Source organism: Rhineura floridana, chromosome 8 (assembly GCF_030035675.1).
Source record: "Rhineura floridana isolate rRhiFlo1 chromosome 8, rRhiFlo1.hap2, whole genome shotgun sequence".
Lineage (NCBI taxonomy): Eukaryota > Metazoa > Chordata > Lepidosauria > Squamata > Rhineuridae > Rhineura > Rhineura floridana.
The window spans coordinates 124,972,874-124,995,991 of record NC_084487.1 but is presented as its reverse complement, the minus strand read 5'-3'; the positions used below and the strand labels follow the sequence as shown (position 1 = coordinate 124,995,991).

At 41.3% G+C, this 23,118-nt stretch overlaps 1 protein-coding gene across 3 annotated transcripts in view; it reads left to right on the top strand.

The window, feature by feature from the left end:
- The first annotated feature begins 10,233 nt into the window (after positions 1 to 10,233).
- Positions 10,234 to 23,118, top strand: part of EFCAB6 (EF-hand calcium binding domain 6) — a 201,289-nt gene continuing 188,404 nt past the window's right edge. For 2 of the 3 annotated variants that reach the window (XM_061582356.1, XM_061582355.1), the window contains exons 1-2: positions 10,234 to 10,307; positions 11,937 to 12,086. In XM_061582356.1, the coding sequence (XP_061438340.1) occupies positions 10,296 to 10,307; positions 11,937 to 12,086 (162 nt within the window). In that variant the 5' untranslated portion in view covers positions 10,234 to 10,295. Of the gene's footprint in view, positions 10,308 to 11,936; positions 12,087 to 13,303; positions 13,525 to 15,471; positions 15,555 to 19,345; positions 19,413 to 23,118 lie in introns of all 3 variants that reach the window. The other variant, XM_061582357.1, reaches the window with a different exon arrangement.

The following is a 23,118-nucleotide window of genomic DNA, read 5'->3' as shown; positions in this document are numbered from 1 at the left end:
TTCTGTTCTACATCTCCTGCTCGATTACTGTGCAGAAAAAAAGGCACCCTTTGCTGGGGCTGAAAGCTATAAAATTCAACTCGTGATGTGCACATAAGCAGGAAAATGAAGTAGTTTTCAGGACTTGCAATGGCTTCTAGCTATATCCTGGAGGTCAACAAATCCCTCATCAATCACAACCCTGACTTCACTTACTGGCTAAAAACCTGAAAGGGTGGGGATTTAAGCAGCCGGCTATTAGACAGTAACAGAAGTTGTGCGGGGGCTGGGGCTGACATTTTGGTGTATATTTCTTGAACCAGACCACTTAGGAACTTATTTTTTTAAAAAATGAAAGCTAAGAGTCTAGAGATTGGGGTGATTCACCCGAAGAGTATCCCAAAAACTGGAATCTCCAGGTGAAAACCGGAGACTTGGCAACCCTGTTACGACATAGTTTATTAAATATGGTTTACTGAACCATGGTCTAGCATTATGTGTGAACTCTGCCCAATAAACTATGACCTAAAGCCATGATTGATTGTTGACTTATGAACCCTGGTTTGTTTTAACTCTGGTTTGCATTATGTGTGAACACAGCACTCTTCCTTAAATGTGGTTTGTTTGGCCATCCCATCCCAGATATTTGCCAAACTACAAAGACACGAGGCAAGAGCAGCTGGACAACAAACCAGGCTTTGGAGACTGAAACTGCAGTTTGTTTGATCATCTGTGGAACAACTCATTGTTAACTGAAAAAAAAGCTTATATATACCCCATTCTGCTGACTAGATACTTCGAGCTCTTCCAGACAACCTGTTTGTTGAGCGTTTGTCCTGATCCTTTTTCACAAAGTTTGTGTGGAGGTTATACCACATCTGCTGTTTTTATGCATGGAGTTTATGCAACATTACATCATGCCATTGTTATCCTATACTTACTAGTGCATTTTCGTGCCACTTTCCTTATTGTAAGTCCAGAGTTTGGGTTGTTGTACAAGAGCACAAGAACACCAAATCCATTTTCGCTGAGCAACCAAAATTTGCCTGTATGTGATTGAATCCCACTTGCAAAATGGCAGCAGTCTGGAAGCAGCCTTCATCAATGATAATAGGACAACATCTTCCATCACACCTGAGGGCAGCAAACCATTTTAGAGGGCGCAGGGTAGGTCCACGTGGCACACACAGTTCTATTGTCCAGCATCTCACCACTGCTCACTCATGCTCTGCCTGACACCTGCCTAATCAAACAAATGCAGCAATGCCTGCATTAGGGTGCATCATGCAAGCAGATGATGCCTCCTGGAGTGCATGGAACTGGGTAGGCTGCCTCTCTGCCTGCTCACTCAGTCAAGACTTTTCCTAACGGCACTGTCCATTACACATTGGGACAAGCAGACTAGGCAAGACAGCCAACTAGCCAGATCAGGCCACAATAAGGAAACATCAGTGTCACTGTGATGCTGGCTCAGGAATATCGGAATGGCTTGGGAGCACTCAGGAGGAAGAGCCATGGGGGCATTGAAATTATTTTGACTAGATATGCACAAGACTACATCAGCTTTGGGCCAGCCCTCTTCAAAAGACACTACTGAGAGCCTGCCTTGTTATGACAAAGGCACATGGGTACCATCATGCTTAGCAGTTAGACTGAGCCTACTGTCTGATCAGCATTAAGGGCAAGCAGAGGTAAAGCTCAGCTATGATATGCCTGGCAGGACTTGGGAGCATGTGTCCATGAAGCTAAAAATGCCAGTTAATTAAGGTATGGGTTTGCTGGCCCTCTCTGACTCTCATTTGCTGCTCTTCCAGGAAGTGCAATTTAATTAATTTTTAAGAATATAAAATATTTTCCATAAACAATATTCTGAACTTGGTGGACTGATGCCAGGATACAGCAATCTCCAGTATACATGTCAGAGGTTACCCTTGATGCTACAGCTACGTTATGCCATGGGACCTACCCTGAGGTAATGTAGTATAATTCCAAATAAATAAATGATAGAATTGCAGCCTTAGCTGTGGTGTGATTGTGAATCACCTAAAATCGTTTCTGACGGACAGTATACACATATTTTAAATGAACAATTATTGAATAAGTTGCTGCAAATTTTCGGCTATATACGAAAACCTCCCTTCATCGTGTTCCCTTTGAGGGGGTTGCATTTCTACTACCAGTTGTATCTATAACTTATGTAATGTCTGTAATGGAAGGGGGTTGTGGGTAAAGAACCTTTTATTCCCTTCCTTCCACAACTGCCGGTCTCCTCTTAAGCCCCCTCTAAACCCAGACAGGAGTTATTTCCAATTACTTACAGCATCCAGCATCCCTGTCGCTCCCTGGAGACTAAAGTAGCTTGCTTTTCTCCATCAAACCCCACTTATAGCATGAACAAAGTGACTAGGCATGTGAGAGACTGGAATAACCCCAGGAGTTTTGGCACAAATGAACCCAAGTTCCCAACAGACAGACTTCATAAAGTTTATTAAGAATAAAACAGAAAGGAGGACAAACAGAAAAAACAAGAAAAAAACATTTTTTAAAATTCAAGCCTATTTGTTCTATAACAGCTATAACAGCTTCTGCTGCTCTCACCTGAGTAGCATAAATGGTCTGTTGAGGAAGAAAGGACTGCATGACCATAGTCTACTTTTAAGAGTCTTAACCCAAGTGAACCTTGACTGACAGCTGATATTGTCCAGCCAATCACAAGGCAGTCATGTAGCCAGAAGAATGCCCAGGGGCTATGGGCTGAAACAAGCATGGTGGCAATAGGCTGGAAATAGTTCATCCAGGTGGGGAATAGCAGCCTTTTTTTTAGTTCTTGAACTTCTCCATTCACAGATGATGGAGGATGGGGCGAGACTGAGCAATCTGAAAGGAATAGCTTGTGGAGAGCAGATCTGTATAACAATGTGTGTTAGGTGGCATTCAGTGTATTAGTATCAATATTATGCAAAAGAAAGATTTTTCTCTTGCAGTTGTTTCACTCCAAGGTGTTTTCATACTTGAATCCTTTACACATTTCCCTGTGAGTAAGCCCCAATGAATGGGAGTAGACACATTTAGGATTGTGCTGTAAAAGCATCTTTGGATGCTGCAATCACATTTCCTTGTATTTTCTGTTTCTTTGAATACTGATAACATGAAAGCTAGACAGACATTTAAAAACCAAACCAATGCTCTAACTAATGTGAGCATTGCACTGCCATTATGAATATATGAAATGGAAAAACCTATTACAGTGTCAAATTTCAAGCTTCCGTTACATTTCATTTTTGTTTGTTACAATTCATTTTGCATTTGTGCAACCTGTGCATTTTATTTTCCTGCACAGTGAATACCACTCCATCCGTTGCATGGCATGCAGAAACTCATCAGGTGTGCAAGTATTTCCTGGCAGGATGGGGAAAGCCTCACCGGTGATTTTCTTCATGTATCCATCTGTTAACACAGGGATGGTGAGCCTGTGGCCCTCCAGATTTTGTTGGGCCCCAACTCTCATCAGCCCAGGTCAGCATGGCCAATGGTCAGGGATTATAGGAGTTTTAGTCCAACAACATCTGGAAGGTCACAGGTTACCCACACCTTACAAAGTAGATGAGCCCAGCCAGGGAGAAAAAAAAAGTGACTAGCCTCAGCACAAAGGTATTTATTTCTCTGGAGTTTAGTCACATTGCAGGCGTTGACCTTGCAGATTTATCCTGTATATGTTTGCTCTGAAGTTAAATCCCAATGAGTACAATGCGACTCACTCCCCAGTAAGCATGCACAAGATCGTATCCTTGAAAACACTAATCTGCAGTCCCTGTTGCCCCATGCTCTCCGTTCGTACTACTTTAGTTTGAAGCAGATCCAATTTGGCTCGATGCTTGGGACTTACTTCGAGATAAGAACGCTAGAACTGCAGTCAGAAAGGAGCGATCGATCCTATCGCACACTTATTTGGGAGTATATTCCACTGATCTAGTTTATTCTCTTTTAACTGCGGGGGATTGATGAAGAGCGTGAGGAGTTTCAACAGTGGGATCCAATTGTCGCCCGTCTTACAGTTGCTAGGTAGTTACAGGGTGTCTCTCCCAATCAGAAGCTGCTATCTGTTACTGGGGCAACAGCGTCTTAGAAACGTGCCTTTCAGGAAGAGGGTATAGAATCTCGGACGGTGGAATATGCCAGAAGCTAGCGGGGACCAGGTAGTCTCAACCACCCTCCTCTCCTCTGGCATGCGTAAGCTGCCTGTAGAGGAGAGTGAAGGATTCTTCTCTGCCTGTTCTAGCCAGGGGAAAGCTCCACAGATTTAACCAGGTAATAATGATCCTAGAATAGTTTCCCATTTGTTGCAAACAAATAAGAGAGAATCATCTTTAGGTAAGGAAAAGGCTGCAAGTAAAGAAATGGTGCTGATTTAGTTTTTAAACATGAATATATGAAACAAATTCAGGGAGGAATATGTTGAAATAATTAGTGTGGAAGATTTTTTTTTGTAGCAAAATCTAACAACCGTTATATAAAAGCTTCTTCTGAGCAGCAAAATTTCAGTTTGTTATTTGAGGCATATTTAATTTCTATCCTGTCCTTCTTCCAAGGAGTTTAGAGCATCAGATATGAGAGTCTTTCTATTTTATCTGCACCACAACCATGCAAGGTAGTCTAGTCTGAGAGATTATGACTCGCCCAGTGTCATCCAGTGATCTTCATGGTTGAATGGGGATTTGAGCCTGGATCTTCCCAGCCAGGTCAGCATTAATATGTACAATATCACAATTGGCTCTGAGTGTATTTGCCCAACAGCCTCATCTTACTCGTATTTACTCAGAAATACCCAACTATGGAGCCCACTCGCAAGTAACCATGCCTCAAACCCTAAACACATACAGTCCAATCCTTAGCAAGTTTACCTGGAAATGAGGGTTGAAACAGAAGCAATGTGGGAGATCTGTGCAATTTTCCTGATCTAATCTGCCCTCCTAAGGCAGCTGTGAGCCCCAGTATTCTGCCTGTATTTTTTTCCTCCCACTGAGTGACTCATAGTAGCTTAAGGGAGGGGTGAATTTAGATAAAGAAAGCTGCAGGAAAGGGTCAAAGCCGGCTGCACTACCACTGCTTTTATCATGGAGAATCATGGATTTCCCACATTATGTTTGTTTTTGCCCTGAGTCTCACTGATTTCAATGGGACTTGCTTTGTAATAGATGTGCTGAGGATTGCGCACACATACTAGAAATGAAATCCCAGTGCTTCTGAGTACACAGGCTTAGGATCAGACTGAATGCAGCCTGATCCTATGCCTGTTTACTCTAGTGTTGCTGCTGGCGTAATATTGTCAGCCAGTGTAGTTGTGCATTTAAGAGTGGCTGGAAGTACAGACTTTAGCGATATTTAACTGCTCATTTCTTTGCTATGGAAAGCTTCATATGCGGACTTCTGCACATCAAACTGCTGCTGAAAAGATCAAGATCAAGCTTGTTGTTGCTCAGTTGGATACCCGGTTTTATATCACTGAGTTCAAGGGAACTTAATGGTCTGTAAATATTAAGATGATTGCTGTTAAGTTCCATTTAACTCATTTATTTCTGATAATGTTAATATGCTGTTTTTCAGTACTAAAAAGGACCCTGAAAGCAGCTTACAATAAAAGCACACGTAACAAATATATAATTAAAATCCAAACAATATAATATTATATGAAGTGTGCCATTTGTTTGCAGTGTTGCAGCTCTGGTACAAATCTGGTACATGTTGGTTTTGTAAGGAACCTGATACTGGTACAAATCTGGAAAATGTTGGTTTTGTAAGGGACCTGGGAAGGCAGTGCATAATGAATAAAACAAATTGTGTTAGAGCTCAAAGTGTGTAAAAACTGCTCCTGACCTGGAATCCATTTTTGCTCATCTGAGGCACATGGAAGCTGTTTGTCCTTACTCAGTGGTGAGGGAAAGACACTCTGTATCTGCTCAAGGGCACTCTGTATATTACTCATATATTCCAAATTAATTTGAGCCCTGGCTCACAAATTAAAGTGTCCCTGGTCCTATATTTCATCTCCTTGTACATCCTCCATGGTCAACTCCTCTACCAGATTCCTCCATGTTTATGTTACAGCAGCCTAGCAGTTAAATCCACAAATGTTACTAACCCACGTATTTTTTAAAAACTAGGCTACTGTCCACATATACCTATGAATGTGTTGCCCAAAAGAAAGAAAAAGTCACTTAAATTATTTGGCCTCCTTTTGGGGCCACAGTGATTCTTATCATCACTTGATGGTATTTTTAACAGGTGACAAAGTGAGAGGATTATTTACAAGTTTGGGTTATCATGCACTTTAAGCAGATAGCAGGAGGGAGTAATATTACCTGTGTATATGTGTGTGTGTAGATGCCTACACGTACCCTGCTGAAATGAGACTGCATTAGAAGACAGCTAACCCTGCAAGGTCTATCGCCATCCTCACCTCATTTGTTTTTATTCCCAAACAGATAGATACCCCAGTTGAGTAAGATGAAACATGAGTGTATATGGATACTGTATGTACATTTTCCTGGGTTAAAAACCCAGATCCAAGTGCTAGGGTTGTGCTTGGACAGCTCTGGTTGGATTATGTTCAATTCTCCTGATTGTCTGTTTGGGAGGGTGGGGGAGGGATGGACTTGATGATCTTGCACACAACTTAACAGCTTCTGAATCTAACTTGAGAAAGTGTGGGCAGCTCCTATTGCATGTGTGTTTCCTCTTTTCACATTGGGGTCTGCATCTTTAACATAATATGCTCTACATGGAGCTGCCCTCAAAGACCGTTTGGAGGCTGCTGCTGATGCAGAATGCAGCAGCCAGGAACACATGTACCACTGTTCCTAAAAGATCTGCACTGGTTGCCAATTTGCTTCCAAGCTCAATCTAAGATGCTTAGGTTGACATATAGAGCCCTAAATAGCTTGGGTCCCAAATATATGAGGGAGCGTCTTCTGCTGTATCAATCTGCCTGAAGACTGGCAGGAGAGGCCCTACTTGCCACACCACCACCTACTGAAGTTTGAGGTCCAGTGGTGTGTGAGAGGGGCTCATTTGTGGTGGACCCCAGACTGTGGAATGCCCTTACCTCTAAGTTGTCTCTTGCACTAACAGTATATGCTTTTCTTTGTTCAATGATGCACCCACCTCTTTACCCAGGCCTTTGGGGGAGGATAGTGATGTGGATGGAAAGTAATCACCCTCTTCTGCAGAATGCTGTTTAATCCTTTGTTTTACTGTTTTACTGTGATTTTAACTATTGCTTATGTTTTATGCTGTTGTGTATTTTAGATCTGTTATTTTATGTATGAACCTATTCCTGGGACCATTTGGTGAAGAGCAGGCTATAAATGCAAACAAACAAACAGTGTTGGGCATAGACTGAAAAGACTAAGCTCAAATTGTCCCTCAACTGTAGGGCCCACCCGGTGGCTTTGGGCAAGATACATTCTCTCTTAACCTAACTTACCTTACAGGGTTGTTGTACAAATGAAAGAGGGGACCATGTACACTCTTTGAAGGGTAAATGGGATAATCTGTAAAGAATATATAACATGATAATGATTGAATGGTTATGGATTTGAGGCCTCTCCCATAGTACATGTCAAGCCTTAATTCTAGAGAAACCAATGAGTTTTGTTTACATGAAAGTGTGTTACTTGGGGACTAAAACTATACACAAGACTTGTGTACACTTGGCACAGGAAGATGGAAAATCAGTTGTTCATTAGAGAACGCTTACCATGTTTCGTGTACAGGGCAAAACATAGAAAGTAGTAAAAGTATATATTTTATCAGACCAATTCAGCTTAGTATGAGAGTTTGCAAGTTTTTATGTTTAACAAACCTGCCTGAGGAACTTATGTGAAATGCATACGATTGCATATCCTCATAGCAGAAGTTTTCAAATTTATGTTCTGAGAAACCCTGGAGTTGTTTGGAAGCTTATCAGTGGTTCCTTGATATGAAGACCAGTAATGGTGGATAAGCTTTGGGAATAACAGTCCCCGGCAGTCCGTAGCCCGTGGAAGCCAATGACCTGCCTGAACTTGCTCCTCAGACAGGTATATTTGCTCAAATCTTCTTACTGTGTTGAATGAGACTACTCCCTATACACTCTTTTACCTGGGAGTCTAGGGCAAGGGTAGGCACTCTCCTGAATTTTTGGTCTACAACTCCCATCAGTCTCAGCCAGCATACCTAAAGTATGGGATGTTGGGAGCTGTAGTCCAAAACATCTGGAAAGCACTATGTTGGTGACCACTAGCCTAGGGTATGTATTCTAGAACATTTCCCAGAATCCTGTTCAGGGGTCCTTGCAGACACCCACTGATATGGAAGGAAAGCCTTTGCCTCATAGCACTCTTAAGCTGTTCTAGTAAAGGTTAAAATTTTGTTTACTTTGTTCTTTCTAAATGGAAGGAGGAAGTTAATTGCCTTGGTGTCTATTTGAAGGAAGCTACTAGATGACTCTTTTTTTGACAGTATCTTTGGGTTGATCACAGAGAGACAAGCTGCAATTAAATGTATATCTATAAGGCTTGTTTTAAAAATGTGTGTTTTCACCATCTATTAAAGGAAAATAATGAAAATAATGGCAGATCAATAGCTCAAAGTTTGATAAATAATTCACAGATGTGTGTGTGTGTGTGTGTGTGTATATGTATATAATAAAACTAGAAAAATTTGACATAATTTCTGTTCTTAATTGTTCTGTGTATACGGGAAACAGATTAATTTATGAATGAGAAACAGATAAATTTATGAATCAGATTTAAAAAAGAAAATAAAAAAGAGTTAGACCAAAGCAAAGAGTAAATAATTATATATTGTGATCAGTTTCTCCCTTAAATTTTACATGATATAAAGAATAGTGTTTTTGTTTGTTTTTAAAGGAGAACATGAGATAAACATCACTGTTGTAAGGTTGTCTGTAAGAGCTTGAACCATGAGCGACAAAATTCCTGCTTCAAACCTCAGCCCTGTCATGGCTGTCATTAGTTGGGGACTCCAAGCAAGTCACTATGTTGTATTCAGCTAAATCCTGCTTGGAGTAGACACATTAAAATTAATGAACATAAGTTAGTCATGTCTATTAACTTTAACTGGCCTACTCTGAATAGGACTAGAATGGAATACCACCCACTGTGCTGGATATTCACTCATTTCCTTAATCTTTAGTATGAGGGTAATGGAGATTTCTTTTAATTCTCAAACATCACTCTCATAATTGCATTTAGTTCCATCCTTAATAGGTAAGGGAACAAAATAATTCCTGTAGTCATACTCAAATGACATTAAAACATATTTTTAAAATATACTTAATAGTTTGCCAATATATATTTAAAATATACTTAAAAGTTTGCCTGGTGGCAACATAGACTGCAAATATCTCTACTGACTGACAAGATTATGACATCACTGTTCAGTTCCTGGCTACTATCCACATCATGAGGTGTTCTAAAGATTACTAAGATAATTTCTGTGAAACCATTGATGCACTTGAAAAAAGTGCCATATAAACATGAAATGTTTATTTCCTTGTACATAAGTCAAATCAGTTTGTTTCTAAATAACATTCAATTTTTTTCCTGTGTATGTTGTCAAGGCCCTTAGTTAGCTTCTGTTGTCTGGCTATACAGCAGAAACTGTAGTGCACGTCTGACCTACTCCCTCCCCTTCTCATTGTTTGTTTGTTTCAGGAATTTTTAATTTGCATTTTTGACAAATAGCACTCCCATTAATGTGCAATAAAGGCTGTAATCCTTTACCCATGTATCTGGGAGTAAACCCTATGGAAACAGTGGGGCTTACTTCTGAGAAGACATGCATAGGATTGTGCTGAAAAGCAAGTCAAACAAACTTAAAACAGCTGTTCAATGTTCATAAAAGAGTGAACTCTAAAAAAAGTAATATAAAGCAAAAAGTCAGCTAGATTATTGCTCAACCTATAGAGGGGAGGAGGACTGGAGGGTTCTTGATTAAATCCAAAAGCCTCACCCCTCATGCCCTCTGTAGCCTTCTAAAAACAGTAGCTATGGGGGGCATTGTGAAAGGTAAGAGGATAGGTCCACTTTACCCCACCTGTAATTTGAGCACGGAGTAGATTAAGATAGCAAGAGGCTAAACACTTTTACATACCACACCCATCATCCACGTGAAAGAGATTTTTTTTAAAACAAAGTTTTTCACCTGAAGTTGGAATAACAGCAAGGAAGTAGACAGAGAGTGTGTGAGTCAGGTGGATCTCTCAATGAGGCACATTCCATTCAGTTGGCGCCACTTCTGTTGCCAGGCAAAGAATGGAACACAGAGTAGGTCACCTCATACTATTCTGCCCCTTCTTAGCAAACACTTTTTGACAGGCTGCTCCTTGAAATGGAGCATGGGCACATGGGAAGAAGCTCCTTAAACCTTATCTCTCCTGTTATTTTAGAGCTCAAATCACGCTCCCCAAGCAGCTTTTTCACCCGCAAAGTTACGTTGTTCCTGTAGTCTCCCTGTACCTTCCTCCCCAAATGGGAAAAAGGGTTTTGGGGAGAGTGATTTTGCTGAAAAACAGCAGGTGGGGAAAGAGTTACATAATGTGCTGCTTGAGCCCAAAAATCTTGGGAAAGGGCTGTAGCTCAGTGGTAGAACATCTGCTCTGTATGCAAAAGGTTCCAGGTTCCATCCCTGGAATCTTCAAGTAGGGTTGGAAAAGCCCCTGCCTGAGACCCTGGAGACCCTCTGCCATTCACTATAGTTCAGGATGCGGTACTTGTGACCCTCCAAATGTTGTTGGACTCAGCTAGCATTGCCTTGGATGAAGGGAGTTGTAGTCCAGCAACATCTGGAAGGCCATAAGTTCTGTACCCCTGGCACAGATAATACTAAGCTAGCTGGACAACCTGTCTGACTTGGTATAAGGCATCAAGCTATGATTTTATTTTTCCCCTATTCAGAATTGACTAAGGCTGCAATCTAGTACATGTCTACTCAGAAGTAAGCTCCATTGGGTTCAGTGGGACTTACTCCCAGGTAAGTGTGTATTGGTTTGCAGCCTGAGGTATTTTGCTATCTGAAAGCTAAGTGAATTCCAAGAGTAAGAATAATAGAACTGGAAATGTCAAAAACTGCAGGTATATTGCAATAGGATTCTAAAATATATATTTGATATAACAGGCTATATGCTACCTCATAATCCTCATGTAATTTTACTAAATTATCTTAAGGATATAGAATTAGATACTAACCTAGAAATAGTCATGACACTATTAATATCAGCAAAAATAGAAATTGCAAAAAACCTGGCAACAGCTTAATCCACCCACAATATTGAACTGGTTTAATAGAATACGGGAGGTAGTCAATTTCATAAAAATCACTTATTATTTAAGGGGGAAAAACAGACAAACAAATTTATAGTAAACTGGTCAATTTTTCTATTGATGTGGAGTCAAGCTTACTGGGAAAATAAGTACCCATATAAACTATTTTCATCAATTTGAAATACATCTAGTACCTATTTACTGTACTTATGTATTTATTTCTATTGTTTTTTTCTTCTCTTTTGTTCCTTTAGATATAAATGTTGCTGCAACTCCATTTTCTTTGGTATAATTGTATATACTGTTAGAAGTATTATGTGCTTTTTACAATTAAAAATGATTTTTTAAAAGAAAGAATAGTAGAATTGGAAGGGACCTCAAAGGTAATCTTGCCAACCTCCCTGCCGGTGCAAGAAATCCACTGCTACACCATGCTGCACCCCAACGTGCTCTGAAGTATTGCATGGGATCCTGATATCGACCTCCCAGATCAAACAGTGCTTCATTAGCATCTGGTTTTTTTAAAAAAAGGTTTCAGCCCTCAGGAATTGCTTGAGCTGCTTGTGAAGTGGGATCAGTTTTGATACAATTTCCTGCCCTCATCAGTTGTGTCACCCCTTTTACTTTCCATAGGAATCATGTCCAGAGTGGTTTGTGCAGCAGATTACAGTAATTTATATCCTCAGTCCCATGGAATTGTGTTTAATTCAAGACTCCAGTCTACATCGTCAAGCAGATCGTCAACACGCAGCAGCGTACAAACATCTGTCAAATCATTTTCAAGTAAGCATGTTTATGTTGTAGGGCTCTGACGGCAGCAGAGGAAAGCACTTTAGTCAGTGGTAGACAGGCAGGCTGTTCCAGATGTAAAAATTATCTGGGGGAACAGAAAGAGCAATAGGCTTGTACTTCCTGTTCCCAGCATTTTCCCAGCTCTTCTAAAATGATTTTGGGCATCTCCCTCAGGCAGGGATATGTGCATACAAGTCTCCAAAATGGAAGGTTGTTTGCCTCCTAATTGGGAAAGATGCATAATATTGATTTTGGACAAGATGGAGGACAGCAGGATGCACAAGTCAGTTGCACCTTTACGCTATGTGAAAATGTTCCTTTGCATGAATTTTCTTACTGCATTTTTTTTTTGCCTTTTCTGAAAGACCAATGTAAAAAGCTGCATCAGTCTGGGCAGGGGGAGGCAGCTCTGAAAAGCCTTCTCCACAAGCATGTTTGTGACACCATTATTACAGAGAGGAAACATGAAGTGAAATCATTTAGCGTAATCCCTAACTGAGGTCAACTGAGATGTGTCAGGGTAAAAACTATAGTGTAGCATAATTTAAAGAAATGGTAAGATGGGCCAAACCATCTCTGACCTCCAATTAAGAGTCAGGCTTGAAGGTATGGTGGTGGTTGTTGAGGCTGTTGCCTTATCAAGAGCCTAGGAAAGGGGAAATGAGATGTTCAGGCTTCAAGCCAGCTTGAGTTTGATTTTATCATAGAAAGGCAGGATATAAATGTCCAAAATAAATATAAATAAATAAAATAAATAAAGATACTTTCTAGCTGTTGATGCCTGTTGGGAGGGACCTTAGGTCTTCCTCAGTGGATGCTCTATAGTGCAGGAGTTTGGAAACCTATCTGCTGTTCTGCAGGCTGCAAGTTCAAGAGTTGTGGGAGAAATGTGGAGTGCTGTATCTGCTCAAGGAGGAGGATAGGCCCATGTTTAGAGTATCTGTTTCTGGAAACTAGAAGCTAAGGATTAATAGTAGCCGAACCCTCCTTGTAAGCTTCCTAGAGGCATCTGACTTGCCCACTATTGACCGCAGAATTCTGGGTGTACACCATCTCCCTATGCCTACTCGGAATCCTGAAAGGTTCTTGCTGGCAGAAATGTTAAACTTGGTGAAATATAGAAGCTGACATGGCTTTGTGCTTGGTTCTCTAAGTAAAATATTATGTATACTGGACTTAAGAAGGCATTACAACTTTGTATTTTCTAGCTGCTTCTGTCAGTTCTCTCCCCGATCCCATATTGTCTTCAGCGGATATTGAGCAGATTTTGCTTCAGAAGACAATTGCAAAAGAAGATGAACTTAAAAAAGCATTTCAGACAGTTGACATTGATCAGACCCTGAAAGTCACTAAGGGTGAATTTAAAAGAGTGATTGAAACATTCATTTTACCGCTAACACAAGAACAGTTTGATGCTGTGCTGGCAAAGGTGTGTATTTTCATTGGTGTGGATAAACTTTTTCTCTGTTATTGAAGGGCCAAATTACATGTTACATTAATGGTGTAATTAGCAATCACAGCATTGTTTTTTTAAATTAAATATTGTGTGCGGGGTTGGGGTGAGCAATTGTATTTGACACCATAGGGAGGGGAGGGTTAAGCCTTCCCTCCCCAGCCAAGATCTACTGAAAATGTCCCTGTTTGCACCTCAGTTAGAATTAGGAAAAGACCTTCCACTGGTGCCAATGAGAGTTTGTTTCTCCTAATGCTAATTGACAAGTGGAAGGGATTTTTATCAGAGTCTCAGCTAGGATGGGAAGGCGGGAGGCTTAAAATTCTCTTCCCTGTGGTGTCAATCACAATTGCAGGTGTTTTGCTCCTCCACTGCTCCTATACTGGTGGAAAGCAAGCCATGATCTGGCTTGTGATGTCAACTGAACCCATGTAAGTGGTAAGCTAAGAATAAACCACAATTGTAAAATCAAGAACAAGCTGTTCTGCTTAGCATGTTGTTTTTATCTGCACATTGAGTTTTTTATTCTTGAAGAATTAAAAAATATATGCCTCCATCTGCATCTGGAAATGGTACGATCCAGGAAAAACTTAACTGCTAGATTGTATAAATTAGCTTGGATTAGAGGCCAAAGGAATTACAAGTTTTATTGTAAAAGATTCCAGATGTAGTGATATTTCCCAATGTCAAACAGAAGAAGTATTTTAGTAAGTTTGCATGATAGTAGTCAGTCACCTGAAATTTCCTTGGGCGTGTGATGGAGTATGAATTATAATAAATACTATTGTTGAAGAGCAATTAGGATAACAAATATTTTGATAAGAGGGACATGGGCTATTTGAAAGCTTATAACCCATCTGTTGGAAAATAAAAGAATGCAAATATATCTAAACATAGAAGATTAACTATGTAATTAAATGTAACCTTAACAGAGGAGTTGCCAACCTTTTTGGACCAGTGAGCACATTTTGAATTTTGAGAGAGTGCTGAGGGAGCATGGCATGACACAGTATGAGTGGCCTAGGGGCATGGCATAACACATAATTAGAGTTCAGTCATGGTGGAGCTTTTTCCCATAGTTGTATTCCCATACTAGAAAAGGCTAGTATGAATTTCTTCCTTCCGTAGAGCTTTTAAAGGCACAAGAACCCAGCTTTCCCCCCAATGTCAATCCCAAACTAAAGCCTAGGTGCCATCCTGTACCCACCTATGTGGGAGTAAGTCCCATTAAACAGAGAGATTTACTTCTTAATAGATGTGTATAACATTGTACTGTAACTGAACTATACAGTGAATTCTTAATGAGTCCCTGGTCTTTAGCTCTTGCCTCTTTGCAAAGTTTTCAGATTTGCTTGGGGGGATTCTTTAACATCCACCCACACTTACTGTGTAGTAGTATTTGCAGAAAATAACATCTAGGGACTACCTGATCTCAGACAAACCCACCACAGGAAAAATGCATCCTAGAAGGGCAAACTACGGAGATTACATAGACTAGAAAAAAAGACAGAAGCAGGAGAAGTGCACTAAAGGAGAGAGGAAACCAGCAGCTCTTTAGGTCTCCAGAGATTTCTGTTGCCTGGTGTCCAAACAACTTGCTTAACAATCACAGCTCTGACTTCACCCATTAGCTAAAAACACTGACAGGCAGGAGGAGCCAGGCTGGCTCATTTCACAGAAATTGTTTAAAAGGGCACCCACATATTTTACTTCATGGCTTTCTTTCCAGGAGAACCAGAGACCTACTTTTTAAAAAATGAAAATTCAAAGTCTGGGGGCCATGCCTAGGGATGCCAATGAAGGCCTCTGCACGTGCTGTGTTGGCAACCCCTCCCTTAATGGAACAGTGAAGTGGGGGCAACATGATGAAACATGAGTGTCTCAAAATACCATTCATATTCAACCTCGTTTGTATTGAAACAGATTCCAGGCTGTACCAAAGTTACTGTTCCCTATCTTGAGTTCTTGTCGAGGTTCTCTAGGCCAATCGACAGTCTCCACACAAAGTAAGAACTTTTGTTGATTCAGAATTGAATTGGGAAGATTAAACTGAGATTAGTAGTAGTAGTAATGGCAAATTTCAGATAGAGCTATACATTGCCAAGACCATGGTGTTGCTATTGAAAAAAGTGGGCCAGTGCTGAGTTCCCTTCCCCCCTCTCCCTATCTTCCAGTTTTCCCAAGCCATGATACAGCCAATCATGTGCAGCAGGTTAGGGGAAATGCACATCATAGTGACATCATGTGGTTAGTAGAATTGAACTCAATGGAGTGGAAGTGTGGCACTTGATCTGGGGCTACCATCTTCAGCAGTAGGCTAGTGCTTTTTGTAGCACTGAGGTCCACCCTCATACATGCACATCCTCTTCTTATGTTCTTAAGCCCTGCTGGATCATGCCATTGACCCATCTAGTCCAACGTCTTGTTCTCACAGTGGCCTGACATATCCCTATGGGAAGCCCACAAGCAAGAGCATTCTCCTTACTTGCAATTCTCAGCAACTGGTATTCAGAGGCATACATAAAAGCTGCCTTGCTGCATCAGACCAAAGGTCCACCTAGTTCAGCATTGCACTCCTCCAAATGGTGATGTCCATTCCCAGTTGTTTGCTCCTAAAAGCTGATATTGAAGACACATGCTACATCTGAGCAGTGATGTTTCATTTAAGCTGCCTTAGCGAATGGCTACCAATAGACCTATCGGTCAGTGGGGTTGTCTTATTTAGGTTTAAAGCCATCTATGATCTGGTCTCCCATGGTAGAATGGGCTGTACTATTTCAGATCGCAGGTGCGGAATCAGATTTTTGACAGCTATTCAACATTTTCCTCATTCTATCAACTCTACTAAAAGGCCAGTTCCATCAGGCTTCCTCTTCCTCAGCTGTCACCTGGAAACAGCCATTCCAGTAGGCTGTCTCAGTGGTAGAGATCAGACACTGGGCTCATTCTATCAGCTCCAACTCCATCAGTCCAACTCCATCAGATACCTCCTGCCTCTGAACTATTTTCATTCCATCTGGTCACTGTAAGAACTACTATTTAACTTTAAGGACAGGAGTTTGCTTTTTTGCTCTTCCCTCCCTGTCCTTTTTTCCTTTTGTGCTGTGTCTTTTAGATTATAAGCCTGTAGGCAGGGACTGTCTTGTTTTGATTGTAGCTGCTCTGGGAGCCTTGTTGGAGGAAGAATGGGGTATAAATGTTCTAAATAAATAAATACCCTCTGTTAAGCAAACCACCACCACCCCATGAGTAGAAAATAGCTCCAGCCTGTGCCCTGCTGTGTTATTGTGGTTTGTTTCCTTCCTGTGTGTGTTTGTATGTTGGGGGTATAATATAAGCCTGGCATCTTCCACCTATACTCTGAAGTGGTAGAGTCCCCTGCCACCTAATTCTGCTGCCTGTAAGCTATTGGCCATCACCGCATTCCAGTAATTATTCCACTTGAATTGTAGCTACCCCAGCAACAGTGTGCCATAGTTATCCACGATGGTCATGCCATATTTTCCTGCAAAATCATCTTGGTTATGGGATGCGGCTCACCACTCCCACCTTCCTCGTGCTGAAGCTCCTTTGTCAGCATAGCCAGTTATGTTTCAGAAAAAGCATTTGGCCTTAAGGACACTGCTGAGGAGAAGAGCTTATCTTAAATAAGAGGCAGCTCTTATGCTTTATGGAATTGGCCCCTTTAGAAATAAGGCCTCATGCAGACAATTATTTCTTTGGAACACTGGAGTGACATTCGCCTTACGATATCCCATTTATAGCTTCCAGGATATGGAAGGGCAGGGGGAAATCTGTTCATTTCCTTTTCCTACTGCCAGGTGTTCCATAGAATTAAAGTGCAAGTGACTAGACTAGATCCCAGGCAGCTTTTAATTTAGCCAGTCTCACCCCTAAACGGAACATTACATACTTTCATCTTGTCATCTGATAAATTACCTTTTCACTTTATCAAGATTACATTATGTCGGGGGGACCACCAAGGCCTTTCTTTTAAAGACTATGTTCTCAGAAAGGCTAGCCTGTAAATGAGTTGCCACAAAGCTGCAATGAAAAGCTACCGAAGGCTAGAGGTAGAGCTTGGCAGCCTGAATGCAGCTAGCATGCCCTACATTTCTAATGCACAGAGCTGGTGTCACTGAGTAGCTAGGAGTATGAGTTTGTAAGTCCACAGTTCATTTATCAACCTAGCCAGAAACTGACCCGGAGGCTTGAGGTATGCCGTAATTCTCTCATTGAACTGAATAAAATAAGTAAGTAGCAGACAGCGTTGTTATCCTGAACTATACTGTGCCATATCAGTATACATTTTGCAGGCCAGCAGGAGACAGTAGGTTAGACCTTAAAATAGCCAACCATTTGGCTTAACAAGTGCATATTATTTAAAGTGCTCTAGACCCTGAATGGTAGCAGTGCGTGTGTGTGAGGGCCTGAGCTCACAATGGGTCTTAAATTAGCAACCTGACAGATTTAGGCTGAGCACCACCTCCCAACTCTGTGTAAAAGAGGGAACTGCAGAAAGACTGACCAAGGAAATGGCACTTCTAGGCTGGAGTAGGTCAGGCAGTGCTCCCTGACTCTTTCAAAAACTCATTGGACCAGAGATCACGATTAATATGTGTATGACTGGTACCGACAGCTCTACAATACTTTGTTCACAGAAGCTGTCATAGGGACACAGAAATCTGCTAACTTTTGTGACTTGCTTACTCTTTTAAGTTTGCAGAAGGATAGCCATGTTAGTTTGTGGTAGCAAAAATAACAAAGAATTCTGTGTCACTTTAAATACTAACACATTTATTATGACATATGATTTTGTGGATTAGAGTTCATTCTATCAGATATGTAAGGGAATAGCCCTAGTATATTTGTTGTTTTAAAGTTATGCCCTGATCTGCCACTGGAGGGTGATACAGCTGCTGTTTTTTCCTGCATGAGTATTTTAGAAAGTGAGTTCAGGACTATAGTCTGACTTGAGTTACAGCCTATGACCTTTTTAAAATCAAATATCTTGGACTTCAGAACAATATGTACTCAGGTATCACTGTATAAACAAGTAAACAAACAAGAGCGTACATTTGGAAAAAAATTAGCTGCTTTTCTTTGTGAGGGCTGACAACAGACATGAAGATTGCTTAGAGTGTGTTTGCAGTACTCTCAGATCACCGTCAAAGCTGATTCACCAGGGCCAAACTAGATGAAACACTGGGAAATTCATAGTTAGACTTCTCTCTCTCCTCTCTGTCTTAGTCAAAAGCAGTTGTGGGGAGAGAGAGGCCCCAAATCGAATTGGGAGAATAATGGTGGAGGAAAAGAAATCAAACCCTTTTCCCTGCATAATTTCTCCAGTCAGAATCACCCATATGGGAAAATCTACAGGTACCAGATGTGTATGTTTCAGCCTGTGTGGTAAGGAACCACTTCAGTTGGGGGCGAGGGTAAGATCAGGAAAATGCTATGGGGCAAAGAGGTTAAACACCCCATCCCTGTTCTGGCAGTTTAGTGGAGATACCCCATGCCTATGTCCCACCTCCCCCAGTGGCAGTTTGCAGGGGAAAGGAGCACACAGGAGGCTGCACATGAATCTCCTGATATCTTGTCTAGTTTGACTCTCAGCTAATCAAATGCTAGGCAAAGCCTTTCAGTCCTGCTCCTCCCCGTTGGCTCCATCACTCAATACTGCTGCCACCTCCTCCTTGCTCTTTGCCTAAGACTCTGAGTATCTTGCTCTTTTTGAGAGTGGGTGGGTATTGCTGGTCTGCAATATTGTGATGATTTTATTTTAACTTTTTTTTAGGTGGATTAATCCCGGAGATAGCCCGACAAGAACGTTAAGTCAGCTAGAATGCCTCTTAAGGGAGAAGGTATTGCACAGCAAGTAACTGTCAGATTGGAAATGGGTTTTCCTGACTTTGATAGCCAGCCAGCTACCAGCTTGGTAGTTACCACCAAGCTCTCTCTCAAGTTCTCAGGGATACACAGAGAACTCAGGGGAAATGAAAGTCATCCCTTCTCATTTTATGCTGGGCTTGGAGACATCGCTTCTTACTTTCCATGATGCCTGGTGCACAGTGAGGGATCAACCTTGCCCCCTCTGTATTTTTGTGCCAGCTTTGAAGATGCGTGGACTCTTGCTGCTTCCAAGTGTTTTCAAGGTCTAGAGTAAATGCCAGAGGACATGAGGCCTGTGTTCTCTCTCCCACTTCCTTACCTCTCCGCCATGAAGTGAGATATCTCCCTTTCTGAGTTCTCTTGTGTGTGTTGAGAATTAAGGGAAGTGGGCTTCTCAATGTTGCGTTGGGCATCAAGGGACAAGCAGTCTCCAGGAAAACATTTATGGTTGCCTCTGGCAACCACATCTGCATACCTCTGATACTGGACTTTACTTACTGGTGAAATGCCTTAAATGTATTTCAGTAAATAAAGCAAACTGTGTTGGAGTAACCCTCTAGGCTTAATTATTAGGTAGGAAGTTTTTGCAGCTGCAGCATTGCAAGATGGAGCGGCCCTGGTTGCCAAGCTTTAGCTACTCTGGCACAAGTGCTGGTTGTGCCATCACACCCACATGTATCTATATCGGATCCAGGAGCCAGCATCCTTCTCTCATGAAGGGTGTCTATATCCGTCATCCTAGACTGTGAGGCATTAACATATCACAGAGCTGTCAGGACAGATTGCATCCAAGACGGTCATGTCTCATTGCAGTAAAGCCTATCAGTCATCGCTCAAATATAGTTCTTACGGCTGCCATCGCTTTTCTTCAACTTGGCTATATATACACAGCTAACAGGAGAGTAACATTTCCATTTTCCCACCACAAATGAAACAGCCAAGTTTTCTTTCTGCTGCAACATTTATGAATAGAAAATATCCCCCGTGGTCCCAATTAAGCTTCCAGAAAATTTAATGTATAAGAGCCTGTGTTTGTTTATTTATTTGATTAAGGGCAATTAAGATAAAGCTTATATATATCTATATATAGATATGTGGATATCTGTATAGTTTAATTCAGGGTCTTTTTACAGTTTTAGCATTCTTATTTTTTGAAAAAGGATTAATACATGAAGTGAAGGCAACAGTAGACAGATTTAGAGTTTGGATGATCCTGCATTTGCAAAAATCAATTTAGAATTGATTATTCTGAAATTTTAAAAAGCATTTGCATTGTCAATGTACAGATGCACATCAACCATTGAACAGATGTATATTTATGTCACTCTCTGTGATTGTGGGTAGAACTGTACAGCCAAACTGATAAAAAGGATGGGGGGATTTTTTTTAGGCTCTGTGCTAAATTTTCCTCTAAGAATTCTCCAGTTGAGGTCTTAATGTATGGATGCTGTTGAACCAATTTCAGATCCTTAGCTTCAGGTCTGTAATACCAATCCGTCTATTAGGGTTTAGTTTATAAACACCTTGGGACAGAGTCATGCTGTATTGGTGTATATTACTCTGTGGTAGGGGTGTGGGGCAAATGTGGCCCTCTGGGCCTCTCCGTCTAGCCCTTGGGACTCTCCAGGCTACACCCTACACCTGGAGTGTTTTTGCCTGGCAGGAATGCGCCCTTGAAATACTCTTGCTTGCCTTAATGGAGGACAGAGAGGAGCGTGTGTAGAAACTAGCTTACTGTCTAAATGTGAAATGTATATCCATTGTTCTGCTTCATTGCTGCCTCAGCCTCCGCCCACCACTGGCATGCGGCCCCCAGAAGACTGCGCTGAAGGGAATGTGGCCCTCAGGTTGGAAAAGTGCATGCTGTGAAGTGCATGTATCATGAGTACAATATGGCTAATATATAAAAACAACAATTAATGCAAGTGCAAAACATCCCTGAAAATTTCCCTAAATGTAAATGTATTGCCTTCAAGTGGATTCCGACTTATGGCGACCCTATGAATAGGGTTTTCATGAGGCTGAGAGGCAGTGACTGGCCCAAGGTCACCCAGTGAGGTTCATGGCTATGTGGGGATTTGAACCCTGGTCTCCTGAAATTCCTCTGAGCCAATTTATGCAGGGTGCAGGCAGAGCACGTACCCATACATGTATGTTTGGATGTGGCTAGGATCTTATATTCAAAACACACAGCGATAGAGGCCACATTCAGGTATGGAAGATTGGTGGGCTTAAGAATGTGAGAACTGCCTTGTTTCATCGAACCAAAGATCCAACTCATCTAGTATTCAGTGTCTGACAGCAACCAGCCAGATGCTTCAAGCAGCTTGCAAGCAGGGAGTATGAAAGCATAGCGTCCCCCTAAATTTGTCTCTAGTGTCTGGTAGTTAAAGGTACATTGTCACCCTGCATGGAAGTTCTATTTAGCCATCAGAGCCAATAGCCAATGATAGACCTCTTCTCTGCGAATTACAGACCAAAAAGCGGATAAGAGAAAAATAAACTCATTTGAAATGTGGTGTTGGAGGAGAGCTTTGCACATACCACGGACTGCGGAAAAGACAGATAATTGGGTGTTAGAACAGATTAAACCAGAACTATCATTAGAAGCTAAAATGATGAAACTGAGGTTACCATACTTTGGACACATAATGAGAATACATGATTCACTAGAAAAGGCAATAATGCTGGGAAAAACAGAAGGGAGTAGAAAAAGAGGAAGACCAAACAAGAATTCCATAAAAGAAGCCACAGACCTGAACTTACAAGATCTGAACAGGGTGGTTTGTAACAGATGGTATTAGAGGTCGCTGATTCATAGGATCGCCGTAAGTTGTAATCAACTTGCACATAACAACAACTCCATTCTAGAGAGCCTGTTTGGTTGTTGATTCACCCCCTTTGCCTTTGCATAAAATGAGATAGGGAGCAGTTCTTGGATTTATGTGATTCTTCCTTCTAACTGTTAGGGAAATATGTATATATATGCAGAGATACTCAGCAGTCTGAGCTGCGTGTGCCAGTGTGTGTATTTACCTTAGAAGCAGGCTTTTACCTGCATTGAGATTACTGATACTTAAGACTTAGTAAAATAAGAAAAGCTATTTTACATAGTAGAAATACATAGTAGATAGGAAAGTTATACCTAGTTCTAACTAAGTTGGAGGTGCAATGCCCAGCCTTGTGTCTTGCCCTCATGGCTCAGGAAAGAGAGCAAAGACAAAGATGTCTCTGTCTCCTCGAACAGTCGAAGAAGACAAAGGAAGGAGGGGCAGGTCAGCTTCCCTGAGCATATCGGTTTACAACAGAAGGAAGTTAGGTAGAGAAGAGCATAGGTAGAGGTAGGCAAGCCTAGCCAGCTGGAGGACTGTAACTCTTATCTTCCTTCTGGAATACAAACAAAAGAACCCAAACAGGAGTTGCTTTTGTCCCGCTTTCAACACTAACTTCATGCACACATGGTAATGCCTGAACTGGGAGTTCTGGTATTTATTTGAATGCAGTTGCTCCCTGACGCTATATACTCAAATACAAACCTGAGACCCACACTCGGTTTCACTGTGAGTAGATATGAGGTTAAAACAGTGCTGTTTTGGTAAAAAATAAAAAACAAGGTGCCGGTACTCATACCTTTATAAAAGTGCCAAATGGGGGGCCAGCACAAAATAGTTGCCATAG